The following is a 27,071-nucleotide window of genomic DNA, read 5'->3' as shown; positions in this document are numbered from 1 at the left end:
TTATTTTTACAGTGTAAGATAGGGGTCTTCATTCTCTTGGCTATTAATATACAATTCTTTCATGCCCAATTATTGAAAAGACTATTTTTGTCCCAGTTCAGAGGATTTGGGGGCTTTGTCAAAAGTCAGTTGACCATAGATTTGGTGGTCTATTTTTGCACTCTCAATTCAATTCTATTAGTCAATGCTTCTGTCTTTGTGCAAGTACCATGCTGTTTTGACTACTGTGCTTTATAACAGGTTTTAAAGTCAAGGAGTGTTAATACTCCCACTTTGTTCTTCTTTTTTAGGATGTTTTGGTTATTCGGGGTCTCTTTTCCTTCCAGATGAATTTGGTAGTTAGCTTTTCCAAATCTTCAAAGTAGGTTGTTGGAATTTTGATTTGTGCTGTGTTGACTCTTAGATCAATTTGGGGAGAATTGACATCTTAACTATATTTAGCCTTCCTATCCATGAGCAGGGAATGTCTTTCCACCTATTTAGATCTCCTTTAATTTCTTTTAGCAATGTTATGTAGTTTTCTGTGTACAAATCCTTTACGTCCCTAGTTAAGTTCATTCCTCAGTATTTGATTCTTTTAGTTGCTATTAGGAATGGAAGTTTTCCTTAACTGTCTCCTCAGCTAGCTCATTGCTTGTGTATAAAAATGTTACTGATTTTTGCACATTAATTTTGTATCCTGCCACCTTGCTGAATTTATTAGCTCAAGTAAGTTTGCTGTAGATTTCTCAGGATCTTCCAAGTACAGTATCATGTCACCCGCAAATAATGAAGGTTTTGCTTCTTTCTTTTCAATTTGGATGGCTTTTATTTCTTTACCCTGCCTGAATGCTCTAGCTAGAATGTCTAGCACAATGTTGAGTAATAGTTGTGACAGTGGGAATTCTTGTCTTATACCTGATCTTAGGGGGAAGGCTTTCAGTCTCTCTCCATTGAGTACAATGCAGGCTTTCGGTTTTTCATATATTCCCTTGATCATATTGAGGTAGTTACATTTGATTCCTATCTTTTGAAGTGTTTTGATCAGAAAAGGATGTTGATTTTTGTTGAATGCTTTTTCATCATCAATTGAGATGATCATGTGATTTTTCCCTTTCAATTTGCTAATGTGCTGTATTACCTTAATTGATTTTCTTGTGTTGAACCGTCCTTGCATTCCTGGTATAAACCTTACTTGGTCATGGTGTATAATTCTTTCAATGTGTTGTTGGATTCGATTTGCTAATCTTTTATTGAGAATTTTTGCATCTATGTTCATTAGAGAGATTGGCCTGTAGTTTTCCTTTCTTATAGCATCTTTACCCAGTTTTGGTATTAAAATGATATTAGCTTCATAAAATGAGTAGTTAGAGTTCCTTTTTTCCTCAATTTTTTTGAAAAGTTTGAGCAGGATTGGTGTTAGTCCTTTCTGCAATGTTTTATAAAATTCCCCTGTGAAGCCATCTGGCCCTGGACTTTTCTTTGTAGGAAGATTTTTTTATGACTGATTGAATCTCTTTACTTGTGATTGCTTTGTTGAGATCTTCTATTTCTTCCTGAGTCAGTGTAGCCTGTTTGTGTGTCTCCAGGAATTTGTTCATTTCATCTAAGTTGTCTAGTTTGCTGGCATATCATTGTTCATAGTTGTGGAGAGCCGCCTCCCGGGTTGGGCCTAGTGGACACGCTGCAGCCTGCTCTAGAGTTCCCCCCACCCATCGAGTGAGCCAAGATGGCGCTCACATCCTGCTTCCGCAAATGACGCACGCGCCCACCAACCCGATCTTCCAATCACCTCTGTATACGTGGCACTAACCTATTGGGTTTGGGCACAGTATATAAGAGGTTACCCGGACAGGGTGGGTGGAGACGACCCATAGGGAGCCGTACCTGACGGCCGCATAGAGGTTGTTCCCCCGCGGGGTATTCTGTCCCGCGCGGAATTTGTAACAGAGCTTGCAAGCTTAGCTCCAGTAAAGGTCTGTGCTCACAACTGCAGCGTGTCTCGAACCCGTGTCTGTCACTTGAGTCGGTTTGTCTGCGTCTGTCTCTCTCTCCCTCCTGTTCCCTCCGCCGGCCGGGGACCAGAAGCTGAGCGAGACGGCGCCGGACACATAGTATCCTCTTATGATTTATTTCTTCAGGGTCTGTGGTAATGCACTCCTACTCAGTTCTGATTTTGCTTATTTGCATCCTCTCTCTTTTTTTCTTTGTCAGTTTTGCTAGTGGCCCATCAATTTTATTGATTTTCTCAAGGAACCAACTTTTGGTTTTATTGAGTCTTTCTATTGTTCTTTTGTTCTCCCATTCATTTATCTCTGCTTTAATCTTTGTTACTTTTCTTCTCCTATTTGCTTTGGGGTTAATTTGCTGTTCTTTCTCAAGTTCCTCCAGGTTTGCTGTTAAGTCCTTGATTTTTGCTCTTTCTTGTTTTTTAAGTATAGGCACTTAAGGCAATAAATTCCCTCTCAGCACAGCCTTTGCTGCATCCCATAAGTTCTGATAAGTTGTATTCTCATTTTCGTTCATCTCAAGATAGCTGCTGATTTCTCTAGCAATTTCTTCTTTGACCCACTGGTTCTTTAAGAGTGTGTTATTTAATCTCTGTATATTTGTGAATGTTCTCATTCCTTGGTGGTTATTGAGATCCAACTTCATCCTAATGTGATCAGAGAAAGAGCTTTGAATAATTTTAATATTTAAAAATTTATAAAGACCTGTTTTGTACCCCAGCATATGATCTATCCTGGAGAATGTTCCATGAGCACTAGAGAAGAATGTAAAACCTTGTGCTTTGGGATGCAATGACATATATATGTCTCTTAGGTCTAATTCATATATCAAGTTTTTAACTTTTGTATTTCCTTGTTGATCTTCTGTCTGGTTGTTCTATCTATAGAAGAGAGTGGTGTATTGAAATTTCCTACTATTATTGTTGAAACATCTATCACTCCCTTCAGTTTTGCCAATGTCTCTTTCATGGTTTTGGAGCTCCTTGATTGGGAGCATAAGCATCTATGATTGTTCTATCTTCTTGGTCAGTTGACCCTTTAATTAATATATAGTGTACTTCTTTGCCTCTTATGATGTCTTTAATTTAAAGTCTATTTTGTCTGATATTAATATGGCTACTCCTGTTTTCTTTTGGTTACAACTTGCATGGAAGATCTTTTTCCATCCTTTCATTTTTAATCTATTTGTATCCCTGTGTCTAAGATGAGTCTCTTATAAGCAGCATATAGCTGGATTATGTTTCTTAATCCATTCTGCCATCTATATCTTTTATTTTTTATTTATTTTTTTCCAAATGATTCCTTTTATTTATTTATTAAATATACCAAGATAAAAACACAAACATTCTTACCATATGATCATTCCATTCTACATATATAATCAGTAATTCACAGTATCATCACATAGTTGTATATTCATCATCATGATCATTTCTTAGAACATTTGCATCAATTCAGAAAAAGAAATAAAAAGAAAACAGAAAAAAATTCATACATACCATACCCCTTACCCCTCCCTTTCATTGATCACTAGCACTTCAATCTACTAAATTTACTTTAACATTTCTTCCCCCTATTCTTTTTTTTTTAACTTTTTTATTAATTAAAAAAATTAACAAACAAAACATTAAGAGATCATTCCATTCTACATATACAATCGGTAATTCTTAATATCATCACATAGTTGCATATTCATCATTTCTTAGAACATTTGCATCAATTTAGAAAAAGAAATAAAAAGACAACAGAAAAAGAAATAAAACGATAACAGAGAAAAAAAAAGATTATACATACCATACCCCTTACCCCTCGCTTTCATTTACCACTAGCATTTCAAACTAAATTTATTTTAACATTTGTTCCCCCTATTATTTATTTTTATTCCATATGTTCTACTCTTCTGCTGATACAGTAGCTAAAAGGAGCATCAGACACAAGGTTTTCACATTCACAGAGTCTCATTGTGAAAGCTATATCATTGTTCAATCATCATCAAGAAACATGGCTACTGGAACACAGCTCTACATTTTCAGGCAGTTCCCTCCAGCCTCTCCATTACATCTTGAACAACAAGGTGATATCTACTTAATGCATAAGAATAACCTCCAGGATAACCTCTCGACTCTGTTTGGAATCTCTCAGCCATTGACACTTAGTCTCATTTCACTCTTCCCCCTTTGGTCGAGAAGGTTCTCTCAATCCCTTGATGTTAATTCTCAGTTCATTCTAGAGTTTTTTCTCAGTCCCTTGATGCTGAGTCTCAGCTCATTCCAGGATCTCTGTCCCACGTTGCCAGGAAGGTTCACACCCCTGGGAGTCATGTCCCACGCAGAGAGGGGAAGGATGGTAAGTCTGCTTGCTGTGTTGGCTGGAGAGAGAGGCCACATCTGAGCAACAAAAGAGGCTCTCTTGGGGGTGACTCTTAGGCCTAAATTTTAAGTAGACTTGACCTATCCTTTGTGGGGTTAAGTTTCATGTGAACAAACCCCAAGCCTGGGGTCTCAGCCTATAGCTATGGTTGTCCACACTGCTTGTGAGAATATCAAGAATTCAACTTGGGGAATTTGAATTTCTCCCCACTCTCACCATTCCCCGAAGGGGGCTTGCAAATACTTTTCCAGTCACTAATCAAATCACTCTGGGATTCATCGGGGCATCACTCTGGACAAACCAACAAAATCTCATATGCTACCTGAGATTCCAAGTACTTATGACATTCACTCAAACTATCTACATGAGTTATATTAGGAAATGCTCCAGTCAAAATATAAATTTTTTAACAAATAAACATTTTTTGCTTTAGTCTCACACATAAGGTGACATTTTAAAGTATTAATTATCATCTATTTTCAACACCCTGCAATAATGACATTCCTTTGTTCTTCCTCAGGGAAAAACATTTCTTAAATTTGTACATTGTACATTTCACTATTATTATACACTCTAGGCATTCCTAGATTACACCATCTCGATCTTTACCATCTATCTTTCTTTCTGATTTCATTTATGTCCCCAGTCCTCCTCCCTCTATCATTCTCACATGCAGGTTCATTCAGTGTTTTAACATAATTACATTACTGTTAGGTAGTATTGTGCTGTCCATATCTGAGATTTTATATTCAGTCCTGTTGCACAATCTGTATCCCTTCAGCTCCAATCACCCAATATCTCACCCTATTTCTATCTCCTGATGGTCTCTGTTACCAAGGAAATATTCTAAGTTTATTCACTAACGTCAGTTCATGTCAGTGAGACCATACAGTATTTGTCCTTTTGTTTCTGGCTAATCACACTCAGCATAATGTCCTTAAGGTCCATTCATGTTGTTACATACTTCATAACTTTATTCTGTCTTACAGCTGCATAATATTCCATCTTACGTAAATGTCACAGTTTGTTTAGTCAACTGTCTGGTGATGGACATTTTGGCTGTTTCCATCACTTGGTAATTGTTAATAATGCTGCTATAAACATGTAAATGTCCATTTGTGTCCTTGGCCTCATGACCTTTGTGTAAGACAGCATATACATGGGTCCTGTTTTTTAAACCATTCTGCCAGACTATGTCTTTTGATTGGAGAGTTTAATCCATTAACATTCAGTGTTATTACTGTATGGATAGTACTTTCTTCTACTATTTTGCCTTCTGGATTTTATATGTCATATCTAATTTTCCTTCCTTTTACCTTTAGTCATAGTCTTCCTTTCTACACTCTTCTCCACACCTCTCTCTTCTGTCTTCATATCTGTCTCTAGTATTCCCTTTAGTATTTCTTGCAGAGCTGGTCTTTTGGTCACAAATTCTCTCAGTGATTTTTTGTCTGAAAATGTTTTCATTTCTCCCTCATTTTTGAAGGACAATTTTGCTGGATATAGAATTCTTGGTTGGCAGTTTTTCTCTTTTAATAATTTAAATATATTATCCCACTGTCTTCTCGCCTCCATGGTTTCTGCTGAGAGATCTGCGCATAGTCTTATTGGGCTTCCCTTGTATACGATGAATTGCTTTTCTCTTGCTGCTTTCAAGATCCTCTCTTTCTCTTTGACCTTGGACATTCTGATTATTAAATGTCTTGGAGTATGTCTATTTGGATCTGTTCTCTTTGGGGTATGCTGCACTTCTTGGATCTGTAATTTTAAGTCTTTCACAAGAGTTGGGAAATTTTCAGTGATAATTTCCTCCATTAGTTTTTCTCCTCCTTTTCCCTTCTCTTCTCCTTCTGGGATACCCACAACACGTATATTCGTGCACTTCATATTGTCTTTCAATTCCCTGAGTCCCTGCTCATATTTTCCCATTTTTTTCCCTATAGTTTCTGTTTCTTGTTGGATTTCAGATGTTCTGTCCTCTGGTTCATTAATCCTATGTTCTGCCTCTCGAAATCTACCATTGTAGGTTTCCATTGTTTTTTTTTTTATCTCTTCTACTGTGTCTTTCATTTCCATAAATTCTGTGATTTGTTTTTTCAGACTTTCAGTTTCTTCTTTTTGTTCCTTCCTTGCCTTTTTTATATCCTCCCTCAATTCATTGATTTGGTTTTTGATGAGGTTTTCCATTTCTGTTCGTATATTCTGAATTAGTTGTTTCAGCTCCTGTATGTCATTTGAATTGTTGGTTTGTTCCTTTGACTGGGCCATATCTTCAATTTCCTTAGTGTGATTTGTTATTTTTTGCTGGTGTCTAGGCATTTAATTACCTTAATTAGTTTATTCTGGAGATTGCTTTCACTTCTTTTATCTAGGGTTTTCTTGCTGGATGAATTTGTTGTCTATCTGTTCTTTGACATTCTGTTCAGCTTTATCTGAACCTTTAGCTTAGGTTTTGTTTAACAGAGGAGAATTTTTCAGTTCTTGTTTTCTTGTTTCTTGCCCTACTTGTGTGGCACCTTTCCCCCCCACACACTTAGGAGGGTCTGCTTAGATATTATAGACCCCAGCCAGATTTTACCAGACCAAACTGGCCTCCTATCAGGAGGAAAAAGTCACCTGCGTTGGTTTTCCCTGAGCATGAGACCCAGCAGGTTGAAAGACTTTCCTGTGAAGTCTCTGGACTCTGTTTTTCTTATCCTGCCCAGTATGTGGTGCTTGTCTGACTGCAGGTCCCACCAGCATAAGATGATGCGGTACCTTTAACTTTGGCTGGGGGTTTGTTGGAGACAGAGGAGAGGTTGTAGGCTGGTTTTAATGGCTTCAAATTACCAAGCACTGGTGTCTGAATTCCTTGATGGAGGGATTCCACCTGGGTGGGCCTTCACCCCTCCTGTGGAGAAGGCACAGTCTCCAGATAAGCCCCCAAAAGAGCTCACTTCTGCCTATGCCTGGGGCAGTTGCAGCCTGAAAAGTCCTGCCACTGTATCCAGAGGCAGTCAAGCCTTTGTAGATACACAGCCACAAAAACCTGTTTCCTTCTCCCCCCCCCCCTTTTTCTGTCTATCCTGCCCCCTTGATGCTGGGGCAAAAATGAGCAACCTCCACTTTGATCAGGTTCACCTAAGCTGGGGGCCTATTTTTAGTAGTCAGAATTTGTTAATTAGTTCCACAATTGGCGTTTGATTGTGCCCAGTCACTGCTGCTGGTAAAGTCCTTTCCTTTCCCCTCTGGGAAGCGGCCTGTGGGGGAGGGGTGCTGGCCGCCGCAGCTTTGGGAACTCACGGTTTTGGTGGGTGCTTGCAGCCAGTCCAGCTGGTCCAGACTGGGGTATGCTGTGTGTCTGGTCACTGACGTGGCCCCAGGAGCTGTTCTGTACTGTTTCTGGTTATTTAGCAGTTGTTCTGGAGGACGAACTAAAATGCGCACGTTGTTAAGCCGCCATCTTGACCCGGAACCATCTATATCTTTTAATTGTTAAGTTTAGTCCATTAACATTCAGAGTCATTACTGAAAAGGTCTTTCTTGATTCCACCATCTTATCTTTTTTATTTTATTTGTCAGATCCATCTATTCTTTTCCCTCTTTCTCTTTGTATTCTTTAAATTACCTTATTGGTACTCTTCAATTATGTGTCCTTCTCTAGATCGCCCTCTCCTGTCTTTTTTTTCCCAGCTGGCAGAACTCCTTTTAATATTTCTTATAGGGCCACTCTCTTGTTGACAAATTCTTTTAGGATTTCTTTGTCTGCAAAAGCTTTAATCTCTCCTCAATTTTAAGGGACACTTTGGTTGGGTAAAGAATTCTCAGCTTCTCTTTCAGGATCTTGAATATATCATACCACTGCCTTCTGGACTCCAGGATGCTAGTTGAGTAGTTTGATCTCAGTCCTATTTGATTTCCTTTGTATTAGTAGATTGTTTTTCTCTTGCCCCTTTCAGGATTTTCTGCTTCATTTCAACATTTGACATACTGAGTAGTATGTGCCTTGGGGAGGGCCTATTTGGATTTACTCTGTTTGGCGTTCTCTGGGTTTCTTTGACTTGTATATTTAAGTCCTTTATGAGGGTTGGGAAGTTTTCCCCCATTACATCCTCAAGTACTCTTCCTTGCCCTTTACTCCTTTCTTCTCCCTCTGGGACACCAGTGATTCTTATATTTGTATGCTTTATTTTGTCTATCATTTCTCTGCATTCCCATTCAATTTTTTCCATCTTTTTTGCCATTTACTATTTTGAGTCTTTGACGTCAATCATTCTGTCCTCTATATCATTTATTCTTTCTTCTGTCTGTTCAAATCTGGTGTAGTGTGCCTTTAGTATGTTTTTTTATTTGGTCAATAGGGTCTTTAATCTCTGTGATTTCTGCTATTTTTCTATTTATTCTTTCAAATTCCTCTTTGTGCTCTTCTACTGTCTTCCTGATCTTCTTTGTGTCATTTGCTATCCTGCTTATTTTAGTAAGTAGAGTTGTATGAACATCTTTGATTAGTTGGTCCAACGTCTGTGTCTCCTCAGATGTTTTAATCTGGTCATTAGGCAGGGCTATATTTACCTGCATTGTGATATGCTTAGTGATCTTTTGCTGTCTTCATTGCATGTAGATATCTTGATTTATTTACTTTGGGAGTTGATTTCTTTCAGTACTCTAAGGCTTTCTGTTTTTGGGATGGTTGTACAGCAGGGACTAGAGCACGGGGTGGAGTGCTCAGTAAGGTTATTTGTTTTAGGGCAGGTATGGGCACAGGTTGGGGATGTTATGCTGGTGCTTGTGAACGTGGGTGCTCAGTGGCCAGGGAGGATGTGGCTGTGTGGGTGCACCGGTCTGGGGAATATAACCCTGGTGTGCACTGGTCTAAGGCATGGGGCTCTTTGTGCACATGCATAGAGCTGTGTTAGCAGGTCAACTTTATGCCTTCATGCATTGGGGGCAGATGTGACCTGGCTATGCAGGTCTTTCCCAGAGCTGGGAAGTGAGGCTGAGGGCCCCACTCATGCGTGATTCTAGGACTGCTGTAATGTGCAATTCCCAGAGCTGAGCAATGTGATTGGGGGCACATGTGCATGTGTGGGCCTGGGAGTGCCATAAATGGATTCACTGAGCCCAGGGAGGGCAGATGAGGCTGTGTGGCACTATGGGCGGGAGGACGGGGGTGGCCTAGGTATGGAGGTCGGTGCCCGCAACTTTTCAATGCTGGTAACAGCCTGCAGGGAACAGGGAGGGGGAGGTAGTGCTTGGTAGGGGTGTAGGAGAGGTGGGTTGGGCTATACTTGCAGTGAGGATGTGGGACAGTTATGTGCACTGGGGGCTGGTGGGGTGGGGGCAACTGGAACATGGGGAATGGGAGCAGGTGACAAGGTTCGGTTCAGGTGCATGGGATGTGGGGTGAGTCGTCGGTCATGGGGCTGTGCCAGTGAGGGTAGCATACCCCAGGAATGCAGCCCAGCTTACTTTCCATGTGCACCCCGTCCATGCACCCTCACTGGCTCCACCACTCCACACCTCCACTCCAGGCTCCAGCTTTCTGCCTCTCAGTTCCTCAGCCTCTGCAACCAGAGCTGCCACATGTGGTGCAGAAGGCTCTCCTAGGTCAGCTGCACTCCTGAATTGCTGTCTCAGTCTCCTTCCTATCCCTTCTCTAACTTTTCCACGGAATAGGGCTAATCTCAATGTTTAAATTGCCATTTAGACTTTTATCACTCAAAGTAAAGTTTTGTGGACCACCCTAGGGGCTTGACAGAAATGCAGACTCTCAGGTCCCAGCCAAGGGCCTCTTAAACAGAATCTGTATTTTAACAACTTGTCAAGATGATTTGTATGAAAAATTCAAGTGTGAGCAGCAATGTTATAGATCATGTTGCTCTCCTGCCTAAAACCCTTCAACAGCTTCCCAGTGCTGTCAGACTCCTAACTATGGTCTACAAGTCCTCCCCAGTCTCCACTTCTCCAATCTTTTCAGTAATTTGATCACTCTACTTCTCATTGTTGTTCCTTCCATTCCTCCCAGTTCACTCTCACAGTGACCCTCTTGCCTCTTGCAGGGAAAGACAGTGCCTCCTCTCGTAGCACCATGGGCCTTTCCTCCAAAGCATTTGACTCTGTTTGTTGGATTATTTAACAATCGTCTGATTCATCTTGAACTCTCTCCTAAAGACTACAGCTCTCATAAGGGCAAAAACCATGTCAATATTGCTTACAATATGTTTTGATGACCTGGAAAAGTGCCTGTACAGAGGAGATGCTCAACGCTTATTGAATGAGTAAATAATTAAACAAAAGAATGAAGGTTCACACCAGACTCATCTTCATCTTTGTGCCTTTGTCCATGATGTTGCCATGACCCAGAAGGTCTTCTCTTCTACCATAAGTCCTGCCCCAGCTGCTCCAAACCACCCTCCTTCCCTCCTTTCCCAGATCGTGGCTATTGTCAGGTCCAGACACTTCGGTGCAGGAATCACAGGCTCAGTGTTTATGGCCCACACTGCCCAGAGTAGGTGCTCAGAGATCAGAGACTCATGGATTGGTTTGTTGACTCAGTAACAGCAACAATAAAGTCTGGGTGTATCTGTAGAACAAGCTTCTTTTTAAATTCCTTTCTGTAGTTCAAAGATAATCTCATCTGCCTCCATTTACTTATGATTCTCATTTTCCTAATGTAATTGCTAAAACCTTGGTTTTAATTTTCCTTTTATGTTTTCTCTTTCTTTTTAAAAATTATTCTCTCTCCGTCTCTCTCCCTTGTTTGCTTCATTTCTAGAAATAATAAATTTCTTTCTAAATTCTTTGAACTTTTCAGACTCTCCAGAAAACTCTAACTTTGGAATGCCTTCCCAATTTCCCAAAAGAAAATTATAACTCTTGGAAATCTAACTGTCAAATATATACAAAATCTGATGTGTAAATTGTGAAACTTGAGTCAAAATTCTCATGGTTCTACAACAATAGAAAATAGCCAACTTTACAGTTTAGGAGAGAAAACTGAAAAGTACTGCTATTGCAGTCCAATAATCAATGCAACCCACCTCCTCTTCTCATCCCTCCACCCCCTCCCTCACACCTTAGTCATGTGGATGCTGTCTATGGCCCAAATACATTTTAAGTAAATAGTTTTTAAGACAAAGACCTTGACAGTTGGGTTATGGCAGACTGACAAACGATGCTGGAACCAAAGCCTCCTATTTTGGGGAAACCAGGAGGTATGCTACTCAGCAGAAATCAGATTTTAAAAAAATTTATTTATTAATTAAAAAATAAAGAAACAAAATAAAACAACATACATAATCAGTAATTCACCATATCATCACTTAGTTGCATATTCATCATTTCTTAGAACATTTGCATTAATTCAGAAAAAGAAATAAAAAGACAATAGAAAAAGAAATATAACAAACACAGGAAAGAAAAAAAAAAAAGATTATACCTACCATACCCCTTACCCCTTGCTTTCATTGATCACTTGCATTTCAAACTAAATTTATTTTAGCATTTGTTCCCCCTATTATTTATTTTTATTCCATATGTTCTACTCTTCTGTTGATATAGTAGCTAAAAGGAGCATCAGACACAAGGTTTTCACAATCACACAGTCACGTTGTGACAGCTGTATCATTATTCAATTATCCTCAAGAAACATGGCTACTGGAACACAGCTCTACATTTTCAGGCAGTTCCCTCCAGCCTCTCCATTACATTTTGAATAATAAGATGATATCTACTTGATGCATAAGAATAACCTCCAGGATAACCTCTCGACTCTGTTTGGATCTCTCAGTCATTGACACTTTGTCTCATTTCCCTCTTCCCCCTTTTGGTCGAGAAGGTTTTCTCAATCCCTTGATGCTAAGTCTCAGCTTATTCTAGGATTTTTCTCAATCTCCTGATGCTGAGTCTCTGTTCATTCCAAGATCTCTGTCCCACGTTGCCAGGAAGGTTCATACCCATGGGAGTCATGTCCCACGTAGAGAGGGGTAGGGTGGTGAGACTGCTCATTGTGTTGGCTGGAGAGAGAGGCCACATCTGAGCAACAAAAGAGGCTCTCTTGGGGGTGACTCTTAGGCCTAAACTTTAAGTAGACTTGACCTATCCTTTGTGGGGCTAAGTTTCATATGAACAAACCCCAAGACTGGGGGCTCAGCTTATAGCTTTGATTGTCCACACTGCTTGTGAGAATATCAAGAATTCAACTTGGGGAAGTTGAATTTCTCCCTGTTCTCACCACTCCCCGAAGGGGGCTTTGCAGATACTTTTCCACTCACTGATCGAATTACTCTGGGATTCATCGGGCCATCACTCTGGATAAACCAGCAAAATCTCATGTCCTACCTGAGATTCCAAGTACTTATGGCGTTCAATCAAACTATCTACATAAGTTATATTAGGAAATGCACTAGTCAAAATATAAATTTTGTAACAAATAAACATTTTTTGCTTTAGTCTCACACAGAAGGTGACATTTTAAAATATTAATTACCATCTATTTTCAGTACCTTGCAATAATGACATTCCTTTGTTCTTCCTCATGCAAAAACATTTTTAAAATTGTACCTTGTACATTTCACTATTATTATACACTCCAGGCATTCCTAGATTATACCATCTCAATCTTTAACATCTATCTTTCTTTCTGATTTCATTTATGTCCCCAGCCCTCCTTCCTCTATCATTCTCATGTGCAGCTTCATTCAGTGTTTTAACATAATTGTATTACAGTTAGGTAGTATTGTGCTGTCCATTTCTGAGTTTTTGTATCCAGTCCTGTTGCACAGTCTGTATCCCTTCAGCTCCAATTACCCAATATCTTACCCTATTTCTACCTCCTGATGGTCTCTGTTACCAACGAAATATTCCAAGTTTATTCACTAATGTCAGTTCATATCAATGAGACCATACAGTATTTGTCCTTTAGTTTTTGGCTAGTCTCACTCAGCATAATGTTCTCAAGGTCCATGCATGTTGTTATATACTTCATAAGTTTATTCTGTCTTAAAGCTGCATAAAATTCCATTGTATGTATATACCACAGTTTGCTTAGCCAATTGTCTGTTGATGGACATTTTGGCTGTTTCCATCTCCTTGCAATTGTAAATAATGCTGCTGTTAACATTGGTGTGCAGATGTCCGTTTGTGTCTTTGTCCTTATGTCCTCTGAGCAGATACCCAGCAATGGTATTGCTGGGTCATATGGCAAAGAAATCAAATTTTTTGCTTCCTGATTAAAGAGGGAAAACGTCAGGGCCATCCTGCTATCAGGCTAAGCCCAGCCTTCCCAAGAGTCCCTGAAGACTGTTAAAACTACCTAAGCTGGAATAGAACCCCTAGAAGTCAAAATATTCTTTTCAGGACACACATGAAATACCTAACTAATAAATTAAAAATAATAAAAAATATAATTTTGTGCTAAATCTATTACTCTTTAATTTAAAATGCCAGTGTTGACAACGAGTGTCAGCACCCACAGTGTAAATATTAAAAGGAACTTAACATTAGGAAGATTATATTCCTTGACTACTCTCTTTTTCCTTTCAAATTGGAAAGAAGATTATCACTGTTCAGTTTTAGAGACAGAGCACCTTAGCTAAGCTGCGCTACAGAAGTATAGTTTGGGAACCAGAGCCCTAGGTCAACTCCTTAGCATATCACAAAACGTAAATGAGCCTCTAGTGCTCACCGAAGAGGCAACTACTCTTCAGCTGTTCTAAATCTGCTTTCTGGTTTTGTTAAAATAACACTGGCCTTCCCTTCTTTTAAAAATCTGAGTTCTTGGGTGGGCCACAGTGGCTCAGCAGGCAGCCTCCTTGCCTGCCGTGCCGGAGACCCGAGTTCGGTTCCCAGTGCCTGCCCATGTTAAAAAAAAAAAAAAATTTGGGTTCTTGGGCTATTTGGTGGCTAATTTGCTGGGCAGTCTGTGTAGATCCTTTACCCTCTCTGGGCTTCAATTTTCACAAAATGGACTGGAAACACCCTGAAAGTCCCTTTCAGTTCACAGAGTGACAGAAGAGCGCAGCACAGACAATGTCATCCTCTTTCCTTTAACCGCGTTAGCAGTGGACTCAGTGGAGTTCCTGGAAGTTGTGTAGCAGAATGTAAGTAAAAAGGACTAGTCAGTATCAAGAGCTGAGAGAGTTTGATGTGGGGGCACTTGGTGGTGGTGCCCCCCCAATCGGTGTGCGACTCATGACTTCTGATGCTTGGAAGGGAAAATGAAAGCAAACAAGTTACAGCCTAGTAAGTCCTGGGCACCTCCCAGGCACAGGGCAGGGACTGAAAACAATATGACTGCTGCACATGGAGGACTCTCGGGTGATGTTTATAAAACACACTGATGAGTGCTTGGATAGTGTCCCTGGGACTCCAGACCTCTGCTTGTAAAAAGTTGTGGATTCATTTTTACAATCTAAAAAGAAAACTAACTAAATAAAACCACCTAGAAAGGAAAGTCTGCCTACTAAGATTAAGTTGCCTGTAATCCTGACCTGAGTGACCTGAAACTAGGCCATGACCTTGAGGAAAAACAAAGCTTGGGCAAACCCTGGAGGTGACCCTGACCTGTGCATGTTCAAGAATCAATAACAGAAAGCTCTGAGGACACTCAATATCAGTTACCCCACTCAGGGAAGATCAGATCCTTTTTACAACATACTGAGAAGCACTGAGCAACCAGGGAGAGCATATTTTGCATGAGGCAGGATGCAAGTGCTGAGACTTCTTTCTTAGCATACTGTCATAGTCAGGTTCATGTGTCAACTTGGCCAAGTGGTGGTGGTACCTGTTCGTCTGGTTGGGTCAGTGCTGGCCTATCTGTTGTGATGAGGACATTTCACAGAATTAAATCACGATCACGTCAGCTGCATCCACAGCTGATTCCATTTGTAATCAGCCAAGGGGAGTGTCTTCTGCAATAAGTGATGGTCAATCTAATCACTGGAAGCCTTTTAAGGATGATTCAGAAGAGACAGGCTCTCTTCCTGCTTCAGCTGGTGAGCCTCTTCTATGTAGTTCATCCAGACCCTCCATCAGAATCGTCAGCTTCACAGTATGCCCTGTGGATTCTGGGTTCCCACGGTCACATGAGATACTTCTATAAATTTTATATTTGCGAGTGTTCCCTGTTGATTCTCTTTCTCTAGAGAACCTTAACTAATACAGTTGCATATGCATCATCATGATCATTTCTTAGAACATTTGCGTCAATTCAGAAAAAGAAATAAAAAGACAACAGAAAAAAAATCATACATACCATACCCTTTACCTCTCCCTTTCATCAATCACTAGCATTTCAATCTACTAAATTTATATTAACATTTGTTCCCCCTATTATTTATTTTTATTCCATATGTTTTACTAGTCTGTTGATAAGGTAGATAAAAGGAGCATCAGACACAAGGTTTTCACAATCACACAGTCACTTTGTGAAGCTATATCATTATATAACCATCTTCAAGAAACATGGCTACTGGAACACACCTCTACATTTTCAGGAAGTTCCCTCCAGCCTCTCCATTGCATCTTGACTAACAAGGTGATATTTATTTAATGCATAAGAATAACCTCAAGATAACCTCTCCACTCTGTTTGGAATATCTCAGCCATTGACACTTTATTTTGTCTCACTTCGCTCTTCCCCTTTTTGGTTGAGAAGATTTTCTCAATCCCTTGATCCTGAGCCCCAGCTCATTCTAGGATTTCTGTCCCACATTGCCAGGAAGGTCCACACCCCTGGGAGTCATGTCCCACATAGAGAGGGGGAAAGTGGTGAGTTTGCTTGTTATGTTGGCTGGAGAGAGAGAGAGAGAGGCCATATCTGAGCAACAAAAGACGTTCAGATAAAGATATCTTGATCAAGAAAGGCTGATGGGTCTGGAACACCTCTGTCAGCTGGGAAGGCACACAGTTGGCATCTGCTGGTTCAAACAGCTTCCCCAGGGAGCATTTCTTTCTGCATCTCCAAAGGTCTGTCTCTGTCCACTCTGAAGCTTTTCTAAAATGGCTCCCTCTTAAAAGACTCCAATAGACAGATTATGACCCACTGAATGGGCTAAGATACATCTCCATGGAAACAACTTAATAAGAAAGATCCCAACCTACAATATTGAACCAGGACTAAAGAACATGGCTTCTCTGCAGGTACACACCACTTTCAAACCAGCACAGAAATATTCTACATCTGGATTGTGCTGGTGGTTACCTAGGTATAGACATTTATCAAGTCACTGAACAGCACACAGAATGAGTGCATTTTGAGACTTGTAAGTTACACCTCAAAAAAGTTGATTTTAAAAAAGCTCTGGGCCAAAGTCTGGGTCCTTATGACAAAAAAAATTAATTTTTTTAATAGCAAATTAAAATTTCAGAGAATTATCTAGAATTCTTGCATATGGTGATTCCAATTCTCTTTAAAAGTGACATAATTCATTTAGACCCCCAAAATGCACTTAGTTTTTCTTTACTCTTCTTTCCTATCAGGATGAAAACATGACCATAGTGCAGTGGTATGAATAATGAGTTAAAATTAGTTAATTTAATCCTTACAACCACCCTAAGCGGTAATTACTATTCTTATCCCCGACGAAGGCTGCGCACTGACTCCTTTTTCCAGGTATTTGGGCACAGCCTGGCTCACTGTGGCCGAGGAACGTTGCATCTGAGGAAAGGCCGAGACCTCAACCCGGGTCAGAACGGGAACCGGGTGCCTAGGGCCCGCGACATTCTCTCACGTGGGCGGGTCTCAGCGACCGCGGGCGTCAGGCGGCCGGTGACTGAAATCCCGTCGCCCCCACCCGGGCGCATAAAGGCGCCGCGGGGCGGTGAAGCCGCTGTGAGGCCCCACTGCTCGCAGGGAGCGCGGCTGGCCTAGTGCAAGGCGCGGGGGGCGCTTGCTTACTGCCTAGAGAGGCGGAGCGCGGGCCCCGAACCAGCGGCAAACCGACCTCGTTCCGCGCGTTCTTGGTGTGGCCGTGTCGGCCAGGAGTCTCCGCAAACCGGGTCCAGCCAGGCCACTCCCTGAACCTTGAACACCCGGCGCCCCGGGATCACCCCGTCCTCCGCGCTCTTCTACGCATGGCGACCAGGTACCGCTCCCAGCCCCGGCCCGGGTACCCACGCGCGCTCCTTTCCAAGCTGCACCAGCCTTTCCCGCAGATCCGGAGCGCGGGCGGGACGCCGACGGCCGGGCAATCGCTGTTTGTCCAGAGTTGCTTTGTTTAAAAAATAAAAAACCGAAACCCACCTTTCTCGGCCTGTCCTGAAAGTGGCCAGTTCTTCAGGATTCCCCGGTGCGCGTGCGCAGATTGGCCGCTCCAAACACGGAACCGTTCAGAAGCAGCTGCCCAGACCGTAGTTTTGAATCTATAGTTCGAGTGGAGAATGTAAACTGTAAAACTTGAGAGAAGTTTAAGGAGTAAAGGTGCCCCTGGAAGCAGTAGGTTAGAACAGTTATGTGTGAAGGTTTCAAGGTAAAAGATACTTGTCACCTCATCACCAACTCCATGTGGTGCCAGAAGGAATTATGGAAAGAAAGCAAAGACATTTGCGGGGTGGGGGAAGTACAGAGGGTTAAAAGTTAATCATCAGAAACCGGCTAAGCTTGGCCTCTTAAATCTCAGCACAGAAAGGTCTCGGAACATCTACATCTCTCAGCCCCCAAGTTCTCCCCTAGGGTGAAATTTCCAGACCAGAGAACCAGGGTGCAGAGCGCAATGGCTTGTCTGCAGACGCACAGTTAATTCTCAGCAGAGTCTGATCTAGTAGCCCAGAACTCCAGTTCCCAGGCATATATATATATATTTTTAATATGAAAACAGTTTATAAATACCCATAGTGAACCAAGAAACTCAGCATGACCAGTCCCTCGATATTGGTATGACCAATCCGTCTTCGTCATTGAATCCTCTCCAGGTGCTTGTGGAGCCCACATTATCTGCCCCACAGCAGTGCACATGGAGAAGGACTCGGAAGCTGTAGGATTTCAACTAAATCCTAAGTAAGTAGGACTTAGGTAAGTGGAGGGGAGGAAGGGCATCTTGAGAGGGGTAAGCTTGAGCTGAGATGAGAATGAGCTAGGGCTGGGCTCCTAAAAACGTTCCCCTGGCCTGTGCGGGAGGGGCTGGATGGATAGAGGGCAGATGGTGAACCGCACCTATAGGGCAATGGGGCACCGATCGGGAGTTGACTGAAGGAGGGGGCTTTTAGGAAATGCACCTGCAGGGGAACCAGCATTCTGCCAGGGGTTAAATTTGTGGAGGTTATATTAGCTGAGATTCCAAATACTGTAAAAATTGATCATTTAGATGGGAGGCAAAATGTAAATATTGCTGTTGAAGGGAAAGTTGTGGGGAGTTCAGTAAAGTTTTCTCTGGTTCTTTGTGCATACTAAATAATAATATAAATAATGCATACTGAGTGCCGGGTACTCTTCTACATGCTTTAAAACAGTTAACTCATTTACTCCTCACAACAAGCCCAGGAATCAGGTACTATTTTTATCACCGTTTTACAGTTGTGGAGGCTGTGGCAAAGAGGTTGCCCAAGATAAGTAGGTCTAGGCTGAGGCAGAGTGGTGTAATATCAGGCATCTTGTCCTAAAATCAGAAAATTCGGGTCCTAGTGCCTCTCCCCTGGTGGTTGGGTTAAGTACTTTCAGTTGAGCCTCAGTTTTGTTACCTGTGAAATGCATATTGCAATCCCTACCTACCCAGTGAGACCCTGCTGTGTGAACTGTGCACTGTGATACCAATATTTAAGTAAAGGAGGGATGCGTCCCAAATGAAAAGAGATAGTGATAGCTTGATTTGACTTGCAGAATTTACTGGGCTTGCCACTCAGAGAGAGAGACAAAATGGGATCATAATTGAAAGCATGGACTTTGGAGTCAGATGGGCCCAAGTTTGAGTCCTAGCACTGCAACTTACTAACTGTGGCCCAGGTACAAGCCACTTAACATTTCTGATTCTGCATTATCTCTGTGATGCTTAGATTATGCATATGTGAATTCCTCAAAGAACAGTTGTGAGGATTAAGTAAGAGGATGCATGTAAAGCATTTAATGCAGTGCCTGCAAGCACTCAGTGCACAAGAAAGTGTAGATAGGTCTATTATGCTTTCTAATTCTTCCTCCTCTTCACCTTCCTTTGTGTGTCTTAGTTTCTCCCCAAAGGCAGCCTCTCCAGAGCTCACCATGTGTGGGGGACTGATTGAAAGGTATGTGGCTGCCATGCTGCTGAGTGCAGCTGGAGATGCCTTGGGGTACTTCAACGGAAAATGGGAGTTCCTCCAGGATGGGGAGAAGATTCACCAGCAGCTGGCCAAGCTTGGCGGCCTGGACTCCATAGATGTGGCGAGGTGGAGAGTCAGCGATGACACAGTGATGCACCTGGCCACAGCTGAAGCCCTCGTGGAAGCTGGGAAAGTCAGGGACTTGTCTCAACTCTATTCCCTCCTGGCTAAGCATTATCAAGACTGCATGGAAGACATGGATGGCCGAGCACCAGGTGAGCTCAGCAGAGGTTCTTATAGGTGGAGAATAGAGCAAGCCCAAGGAAATCATTAAGAATGTTGAGGGACATTTGGATATCAAGAAAGGCAGTGCTCTTTGTATTTGTGATGAGAATAGAAATAATTGAAGTGTCCCAAATAAATTATGGTGACACATTTGCATGCACTTAAAATTATGCAGATGCATATTTACATCTATGGAAAAGTATTATATATTAGAAGAACCCACTGTCATTAAATGCATATTTGTATGTCTCTGTGTTGGGTATGATCTGAAAGAATATACACAGAGATGTTAAAAATTCTATCTGGTCAATGTATGTCTTTAAAGTTTCTCATTTTGTTCTTTTTGCTTACGTGTATTTTCTCAGTTTTCTGTAATGAACAAGTATAAAGAAAAAAATTTTTAAGAGGAATGGAAAGGGCCTTATGGAGACACCTCATCTGGTCCCAAGTCTGCTTGCAAGTGGTTCTTGCCCACTTTGTGAACTGGCTTTGACTGTCTGGGCCACGAGGTAACTTGGGTCACCTTTTCCTAAGCCCATCTGACCTACTTCCCCTCTGATGAAACCCCTAGCACCATCACTAGCGGGCCTCTGGTGATCCCAGGAATTGGTCCTAGGCATCCAGGAGCCTGTCTTAGTTGATCCTTTCTCAACACCTGATATCTCATCAGTTTGGCAAAGTGGCAAGTTCTCTTTATCTACCTATGCCATGAACACTGTTGTAGGTGAACTGACCAAGAAGGAAACAGTAATACCACCCTGCATTGAATATTCAGTGCCAGTCACTCATGTGTTCAGAGCTCTGCAGCAAGACAGGGAAATGGTTCATGCCTGTTTATACCACTCTCAGGTAGGGAAACCCAGGGACCAGAGGCTTACTGGTTCATTCCAGGGCACCTCCTTCTTCTGAATCCATTGCTCCTCATCTGAGCCCACTGGCATTTACTCTAGAATTTGTGGCCTTTTTCTGATATCCAGGAACTCTAATTTTTGGGTTCTTATTAGATTTTTATTTAGGCACTTGGGTTTTGGAATCCAATGGTTTGAGCTGGGCCACTAACTAGCTGGTTATATGATCTTGAACAAGTTTCTCAAACTCTGAGCCTTAGAATGTTCATTTTAAAAGAAGAAAAATATATTATTGATCTACTTTTTCAAGTTGTTGTGGTGATTAAATAATAACTGGTGAAGGTTTCAAGGTTCTCATATGAATCTACTTCTATTATTCTTATCATGTTAAGGATGATACGTAAGTGGGTGCAATGTTGGAGTGAGATTTGAGATTGAGATTAGGAGTTTGGGAGCATTCATTAATATTTTTTTCCAGTGAAGAAACTTGAAAACAGAGTTTAGTTCTTTCCTCCTACTGGAGCGTTTGCTTTGGTCACATTTACCCCCATGCTTTACCCGCTTCTTCCGCAGGTGGCGCCTCAATGCACAACGCTATGCAGCTCAAGCCAGACAAGGCCAATGGCTGGAGGATTCCCTTCAACAACCACGAGGGTGGCTGTGGGGCTGCCATGCGGGCCATGTGCATCGGTCTCAGGTTCCCTCACCAAAGCCAGCTGGACACGTTGATTAAAGTGAGCATTGAGAGTGGCCGAATGACCCACCACCACCCCACAGGCTACCTGGGGGCCCTGGCATCTGCTCTTTTTACAGCCTATGCCGTGAATGGCAAACCACCCAGGCAGTGGGGAAAAGGACTGATGGAGGTGCTGCCAGAAGCTAAAACGTACATTGTCCAATCAGGCTACTTTGTGGAGGAGAATCTTCAACACTGGTAAGTTTGTAGGTGTGTGCATATGAGCAGGTGGTTGAATCTGTATGTGCATGTGGTGCATGTAGGCCTCGGATTCAGAGATCTAGAAACTATCAGTTTTGCCTTCTGCTACATCCAGCCCTTCCCTGCCCACCTGCGAAGGAGTTCAAATTCACTCTCAGTCATGGTTACCATGATGTAGCCAAGGGACTGCCTCAGTGAGTAGAGCAGCCCCAATGCTTCCCTCTTATAGAGGTTCCTGTCCTGGGTTCCAGCTTCCCTATAGATTCCAGCTAGCCTATACTGAGAGGAATTTTCCTGCTGATCTTCTAGTTTCCCAGAACTGTTTTTTCCAAGTTGTCTTGGCACATTCATATTTTGAAATCTTCAGTTAGAATGCCTGAGAGAGAGTTTTTTTCCACCTGCTAATTAATCAGTGGGAAGACCATGTCTGCCCCTTTTTTGTGTTCCCTTCACATTCCCTTTCTTAGAATAAAAAAAGATACAGAGGCTTTCTGGTGAAGTTGCCCATGGTTGTGATATTTTCAAGTTCCCCCTTGAAAGATAAAACTTAAACATTACTCTTAACTCAGGAAACATAAACTTTTATTTCCCATCCTTTAATTTGATATATATCTTCCTTATTTAGCAGCAGGTATCAGTGCTTTGTTTATGTAGATCCTTAGCAAAAATTTACTGAACCAATGTTTTTTTTTCTTATGTTCACAATACTGACATATACATTATTACCCTCAAAATAAAACATACAGTTAAAACCTTAAATGTTATATAATAATTGAACATCAAAATGAGCTGCTACAACATACAGCTTTTAAAATATGAAATACTCTTTTATCTGCAGAATATTCACAACAATTTGCAGTTATATATTTATGTTTGCTTAACATCTAGGAAACAATTATGTTTATTCACTAGCAGTGTGGGGTCTTTTCTGTCTGACCCCTTCAGATCTACTCTCTCTACCTTGCCTTCTGGTTTATGTTTGGTTTCCACCAGTAGGAATATCAGCAAGAGATTAGAGGGTGGAGGAGAACGAATTTATTCCCTCAATGTCTTAATTTACAAAAGGTATGGAGGAAAATTACATATTGATCGTAGTTTGTCATGTGGGTTCAAATTTAATATATTTGCTACTAAAAATATTCATATAATGTTGCTTTAATCATGGATTTCATATACCACCCTCACCCCCTTTTTTGGATCATAGGACTTCTGATAAAATTGTCTAACCGCTGCCAGATAATTTATGATAAAATAGCTAAGCACTATTTTATGGAACAGCTTTAGTGACTTAGAACAAGAGAAAAAAACATATCAATTGTGGAATTATCTTCAGGAGATGAGCAATATATATATATATATATATATATATATATATATATATATATATATATACACTCCAAGTTTATAGTATCTACTTTAAAATATACACATGTGCATGCACACACACAAACACACAGTGCTCTTACCATCCATCAAATCAAGTAACTCTCTTACTAGGCCCACACCATATTTTTAGGTAACAATCGTTGCAGAAAATTTTCTTCTCATTAAAAACAAAAAAAGCCCACAATGCATAATGAAATGAAAATACAAATTTAGTTCCCCTACATCTTTAAAGTTAGCTTGCTTTCTTAGTACCAAAATGGTAGTAAGCTTTACAAAATGGTGGTAAGCTTGTGTATAGTTTTTGTTGAACTTAACCAATTAAACCTATTTTAAACATTTTCTTATTAGTGATTGAAAATAATTGAGTTATGCTATAAAATAAAGTAGGTCTTTTTCATTTGCTCTTGTTTTGTTTTTGTATGCTGTATGTGGGGTCACATTTTTTTCTTTCTCCATTTGAGTATCCCGTTATTGCAGCACCATTTGTTGAATTTTTTTGTTGTTGTTTGTTTATTTTTGTGGTTTCTTTTGTTTATTTATTTTGTGGAGTGCGTGGGCCGAAAATTGAACCAGGTCTTCCACATGGCAGGTGAAGAATCCTACCCCTGAACTACTCTCGCACCCACTTCATTTGTTTTTAAAAGACTCCTTGTAAAATTATTTGGTAAAACCACTAATAGGTACATTCCAAATTAACGTGAAGTTTTAATACTGGTCACAACTGATAAGCAACTAGGCATTATCTTCAGTTTCAACTTGGGTGAACTTAAAACTATTTTATTGAGAACCTATTATAAAACAAACAAAAAGTATTAACACAAAGTCACTGACTCCTGATTTAGAAGACAGAAGATGGTTATCATTTCTAACCATGCACACACGTCTCCATGGAGTAAAACTCAGGGAAGGAGAATCAATTGTAGACTCTGTTCCACAGGGCTTCAGTTTCTGAAGTACCAAAAAAAAGCCTTGTTTCACCTATCGGTAAGTTGCACAGAATGGAAATTAATAAAAAGTATCTTTCAGTGCATGTGAAGTAAAAGGTATATATTCTATATAAAGTCATCATAAAATAAAAATTTAACTTTAAAAAAATTAATGCATAATCACTTAAGGATTGAATTTTTCTGGGACTGCCTGATAGTTATGCTCAGCTCTTGCTGTGTTAATATCATGCATAAATATATATATAGATATGAAACTACTACAACTTTAATTTGATAGTAAATAGACAATGTGGTCCCATATCTAGGTTTATTAATAACTGATGCAAACAAACAAAAGCTTTACAAAAAATAGCCCAGATCACTTATCACTTTGAAACATTAATCTTGAAAGACATTATTACCTAAAATCCCTCTTCCCCTCCCACTGCCACGCCCTCTTCCTCTACCTCGCCCTCTTCCTCTTCCTGCAACAGTTTCTCTCTTCTTGGATTTCAGCTTAAGTTCAGCATCCGTAAGTAGTGTATCCAGAGACAAGCTGTCCAGCAGAATAAAATGTCAGATATTATTTCCTCGAATACTCAGTGTTGCCAGCTGTACACGTTCTCTGTTCTTCAGGGTCATTTTCACAGCTTTACAATGTGTCTTCATGCTGATGTCCACGTCTTTGGTGGCCCCATGGACCTGTGTGCCATTCTTCAATTTAGCTGTTACAGTTTCATGATTCAATCTCATCAAAAATCTCATGAGCTTTATCCTGACGGCGATGTCATCCTTTCTGTCTGATAGTGCACAAAGTCAAACAACCAAGGACAGACATACTGGGAATGTGGATGGTTGGAAACACTTACTCCTGGGGTCCAGAACCATCGATGATGTTTTCATAGAGTTAATTTTGATTTTGTATGAAGTTTATGTTACTAATAGGAACTTGAAGTCATCTTGCAGTGTTCCCTGTTCGCACATCAACAGTGCCTTTCTTTTGGCTTTTGACTTTATTTTTTCAATTGATGGTAGATTTTTTTCCTTTCCTACAGGTCCTACTTCCAAGACGAATGGGAAAAGTATCTAAAACTCAGAGGGATTTTAGATGGCAAGTCAGACCCTACCTTCCCGAAGCCCTTTGACGTGAAGGAGAGAGATGAGTTCTACACTTCCGTGAGCTACTCTGGCTGGGGCGGCAGCAGTGGTCACGATGCCCCGATGATTGCTTATGATGCGATCCTTGCTGCAGGGGTCTCCTGGAAGGAGCTTGCCCACCGAGCCTTCTTCCATGGTGGAGACAGCGATTCCACAGCTGCCATTGCTGGCTGCTGGTGGGGAGTTATGTATGGTTTTGAAGGAGTGAGTCCCCCCAACTATGAGAAACTAGAATATAGAAACCGGTTGGAAGAGGTGGCTAGGGCTTTATATTCCCTTGGATCAAAGGAAGATAATATAACTGCCCTTTAGGGAAATATAATGTTCATCTCTGGTGGCTTCTTCTTTCGTGGAGGAACTGCAATCTCTTTTCTGCTCTGTTTCTTTTCACTGTTTCCAAAATCAAGAGTCTTAATTTTGGAGTCAGACGGGGGACGGAGACGCTTCTGGAAGAACCATTGCGATGGCCGCCCAAGGAGAACACCAAGTTCAGTTTAAACTTGTATTGGTTGGCGATGGCGGTACTGGAAAAACTACATTTGTAAAACGTCATCTGACTGGTGAATTCGAGAAGAAGTATGTAGCCACCTTGGGCGTTGAGGTGCATCCCCTTGTGTTCCATACCAACAGAGGACCTATTAAATTCAACGTATGGGATACCGCGGGTCAGGAGAAATTTGGTGGACTGAGAGATGGCTATTACATCCAAGCCCAATGTGCCATTATAATGTTTGATGTAACATCAAGAGTTACTTACAAGAATGTGCCTAACTGGCATAGAGATCTGGTACGAGTGTGTGAAAACATCCCCATCGTGTTGTGCGGCAACAAAGTGGATATTAAGGACAGGAAAGTTAAGGCAAAATCCATTGTCTTCCACCGAAAGAAGAATCTTCAGTACTATGACATTTCTGCCAAAAGTAACTACAACTTTGAAAAGCCCTTCCTTTGGCTTGCTAGAAAACTGATTGGTGACCCTAACTTGGAGTTTGTTGCCATGCCTGCTCTTGCCCCACCAGAGGTTGTCACGGACCCAGCTTTGGCAGCACAGTATGAGCATGACTTAGAGGTTGCTCAGACAACTGCTCTGCCGGATGAGGATGATGACCTGTGAGAAAATGAAGCTGGAGCCCAGCGTCAGAAGTCTAGTTTTATAGGCAACTGTCCTGTGATGTCAGTGGTGCAGCGTGTTTGCCACTTTATTATATAGCTAAGCAGAACATGTGCTTAATCTTTGGGATGCTGAAGGAGATGAATGGGCTTCGGAGTGAATGTGGCAGTTTAAAAAAAAAAAACCTTTTTTTGGACCTGCGTATTTAGCTGTTTTGAAACACAATTGTTTCCTTTTTGAGTTTCAAATATAAGACTGCTACAGTCACATCACAAATATTCAGTGGTGAAGTCTTGCTTGTTATTGTCATTCCCATCCTTTTCGTTTAGAATCAGAATAAAGTTGTATTTCAAATATCAAAAAAAAAAAAAAAAGAAAAAAGAGTCTTAATTTTGTAATCAGGGAATTATAACAAGTCTCTTGGGAACCTTAAACTCAATATTTCCCAACTTCCTGTTCTTCCCAAATCTGTCCCTTTTCCTATAACTAGCAGTCTTTATCTCAGTTGATGGATTCAGTGTCTTCCGAGCTAGAAATCTCGTACTCTTATGTTTGAGGCTTGATTTTCATCACCTAATCTTTCACTAAGTTTTTTTTCAGTTTGTCTTGGGTTTGTTTTCCCCCCAAATTGGACTTTGAGACAAGGATTTGAGTAGAAGTGTTTTATTTGGGAGAGGATCCCAGGAAGCACTGGTAGTAGAATAGGAAAGCGAGATGGGGTGGAGTGGGGGGGGGGGGTGCGCAGGGAGCCAGGACAGGATGCATTATCACTTTGGGCAATTGGGACTCAGTCCATCTGGGTTTTCTGCATGAGGCACATGTCACAGTTGACCCACCTGCGCACAAATAATCTTG

The 27,071-nt window shown here is 41.1% G+C and overlaps 2 protein-coding genes and 1 pseudogene across 3 annotated transcripts; 2 read left to right on the top strand and 1 right to left on the bottom strand.

Annotated features, from left to right (window-relative positions):
- The first annotated feature begins 17,162 nt into the window (after nt 1-17,162).
- ADPRH (ADP-ribosylarginine hydrolase) lies at nt 17,163-25,417 on the top strand. 2 transcript variants are annotated; one of them, XM_077118237.1, is made up of 5 exons: nt 17,163-17,422; nt 18,249-18,333; nt 19,494-19,840; nt 21,272-21,632; nt 25,003-25,417. In XM_077118237.1, the coding sequence occupies exons 2-5, from the start codon at nt 18,290-18,292 to the stop codon at nt 25,415-25,417; spliced, it is 1,167 nt and encodes a 388-aa protein (XP_076974352.1). In that variant the 5' UTR covers nt 17,163-17,422; nt 18,249-18,289. The 2 variants fall into 2 exon arrangements, with proteins under 2 accessions (XP_076974352.1, XP_076974353.1); XM_077118238.1 differs by lacking the exon at nt 17,163-17,422 and having other exon boundaries at nt 18,267-18,348.
- On the bottom strand, nt 24,347-24,835 carry LOC143648834 (small nuclear ribonucleoprotein Sm D1 pseudogene; annotated as a pseudogene).
- Nucleotides 25,418-25,555: 138 nt separating the features above from the next.
- On the top strand, nt 25,556-26,494 carry LOC143648361 (GTP-binding nuclear protein Ran-like). The gene has a single exon (XM_077118239.1). It carries the CDS (start codon nt 25,569-25,571, stop codon nt 26,217-26,219), a length of 651 nt encoding a protein of 216 aa, XP_076974354.1. The 5' UTR covers nt 25,556-25,568; the 3' UTR covers nt 26,220-26,494.
- The last annotated feature ends 577 nt before the right edge of the window (nt 26,495-27,071 follow it).

Source organism: Tamandua tetradactyla, chromosome 10 (genome assembly GCF_023851605.1).
Source record: "Tamandua tetradactyla isolate mTamTet1 chromosome 10, mTamTet1.pri, whole genome shotgun sequence".
Classification (NCBI taxonomy): Eukaryota; Metazoa; Chordata; class Mammalia; order Pilosa; family Myrmecophagidae; genus Tamandua; species Tamandua tetradactyla.
This window is presented reverse-complemented; position numbering and strand designations above follow the sequence as displayed.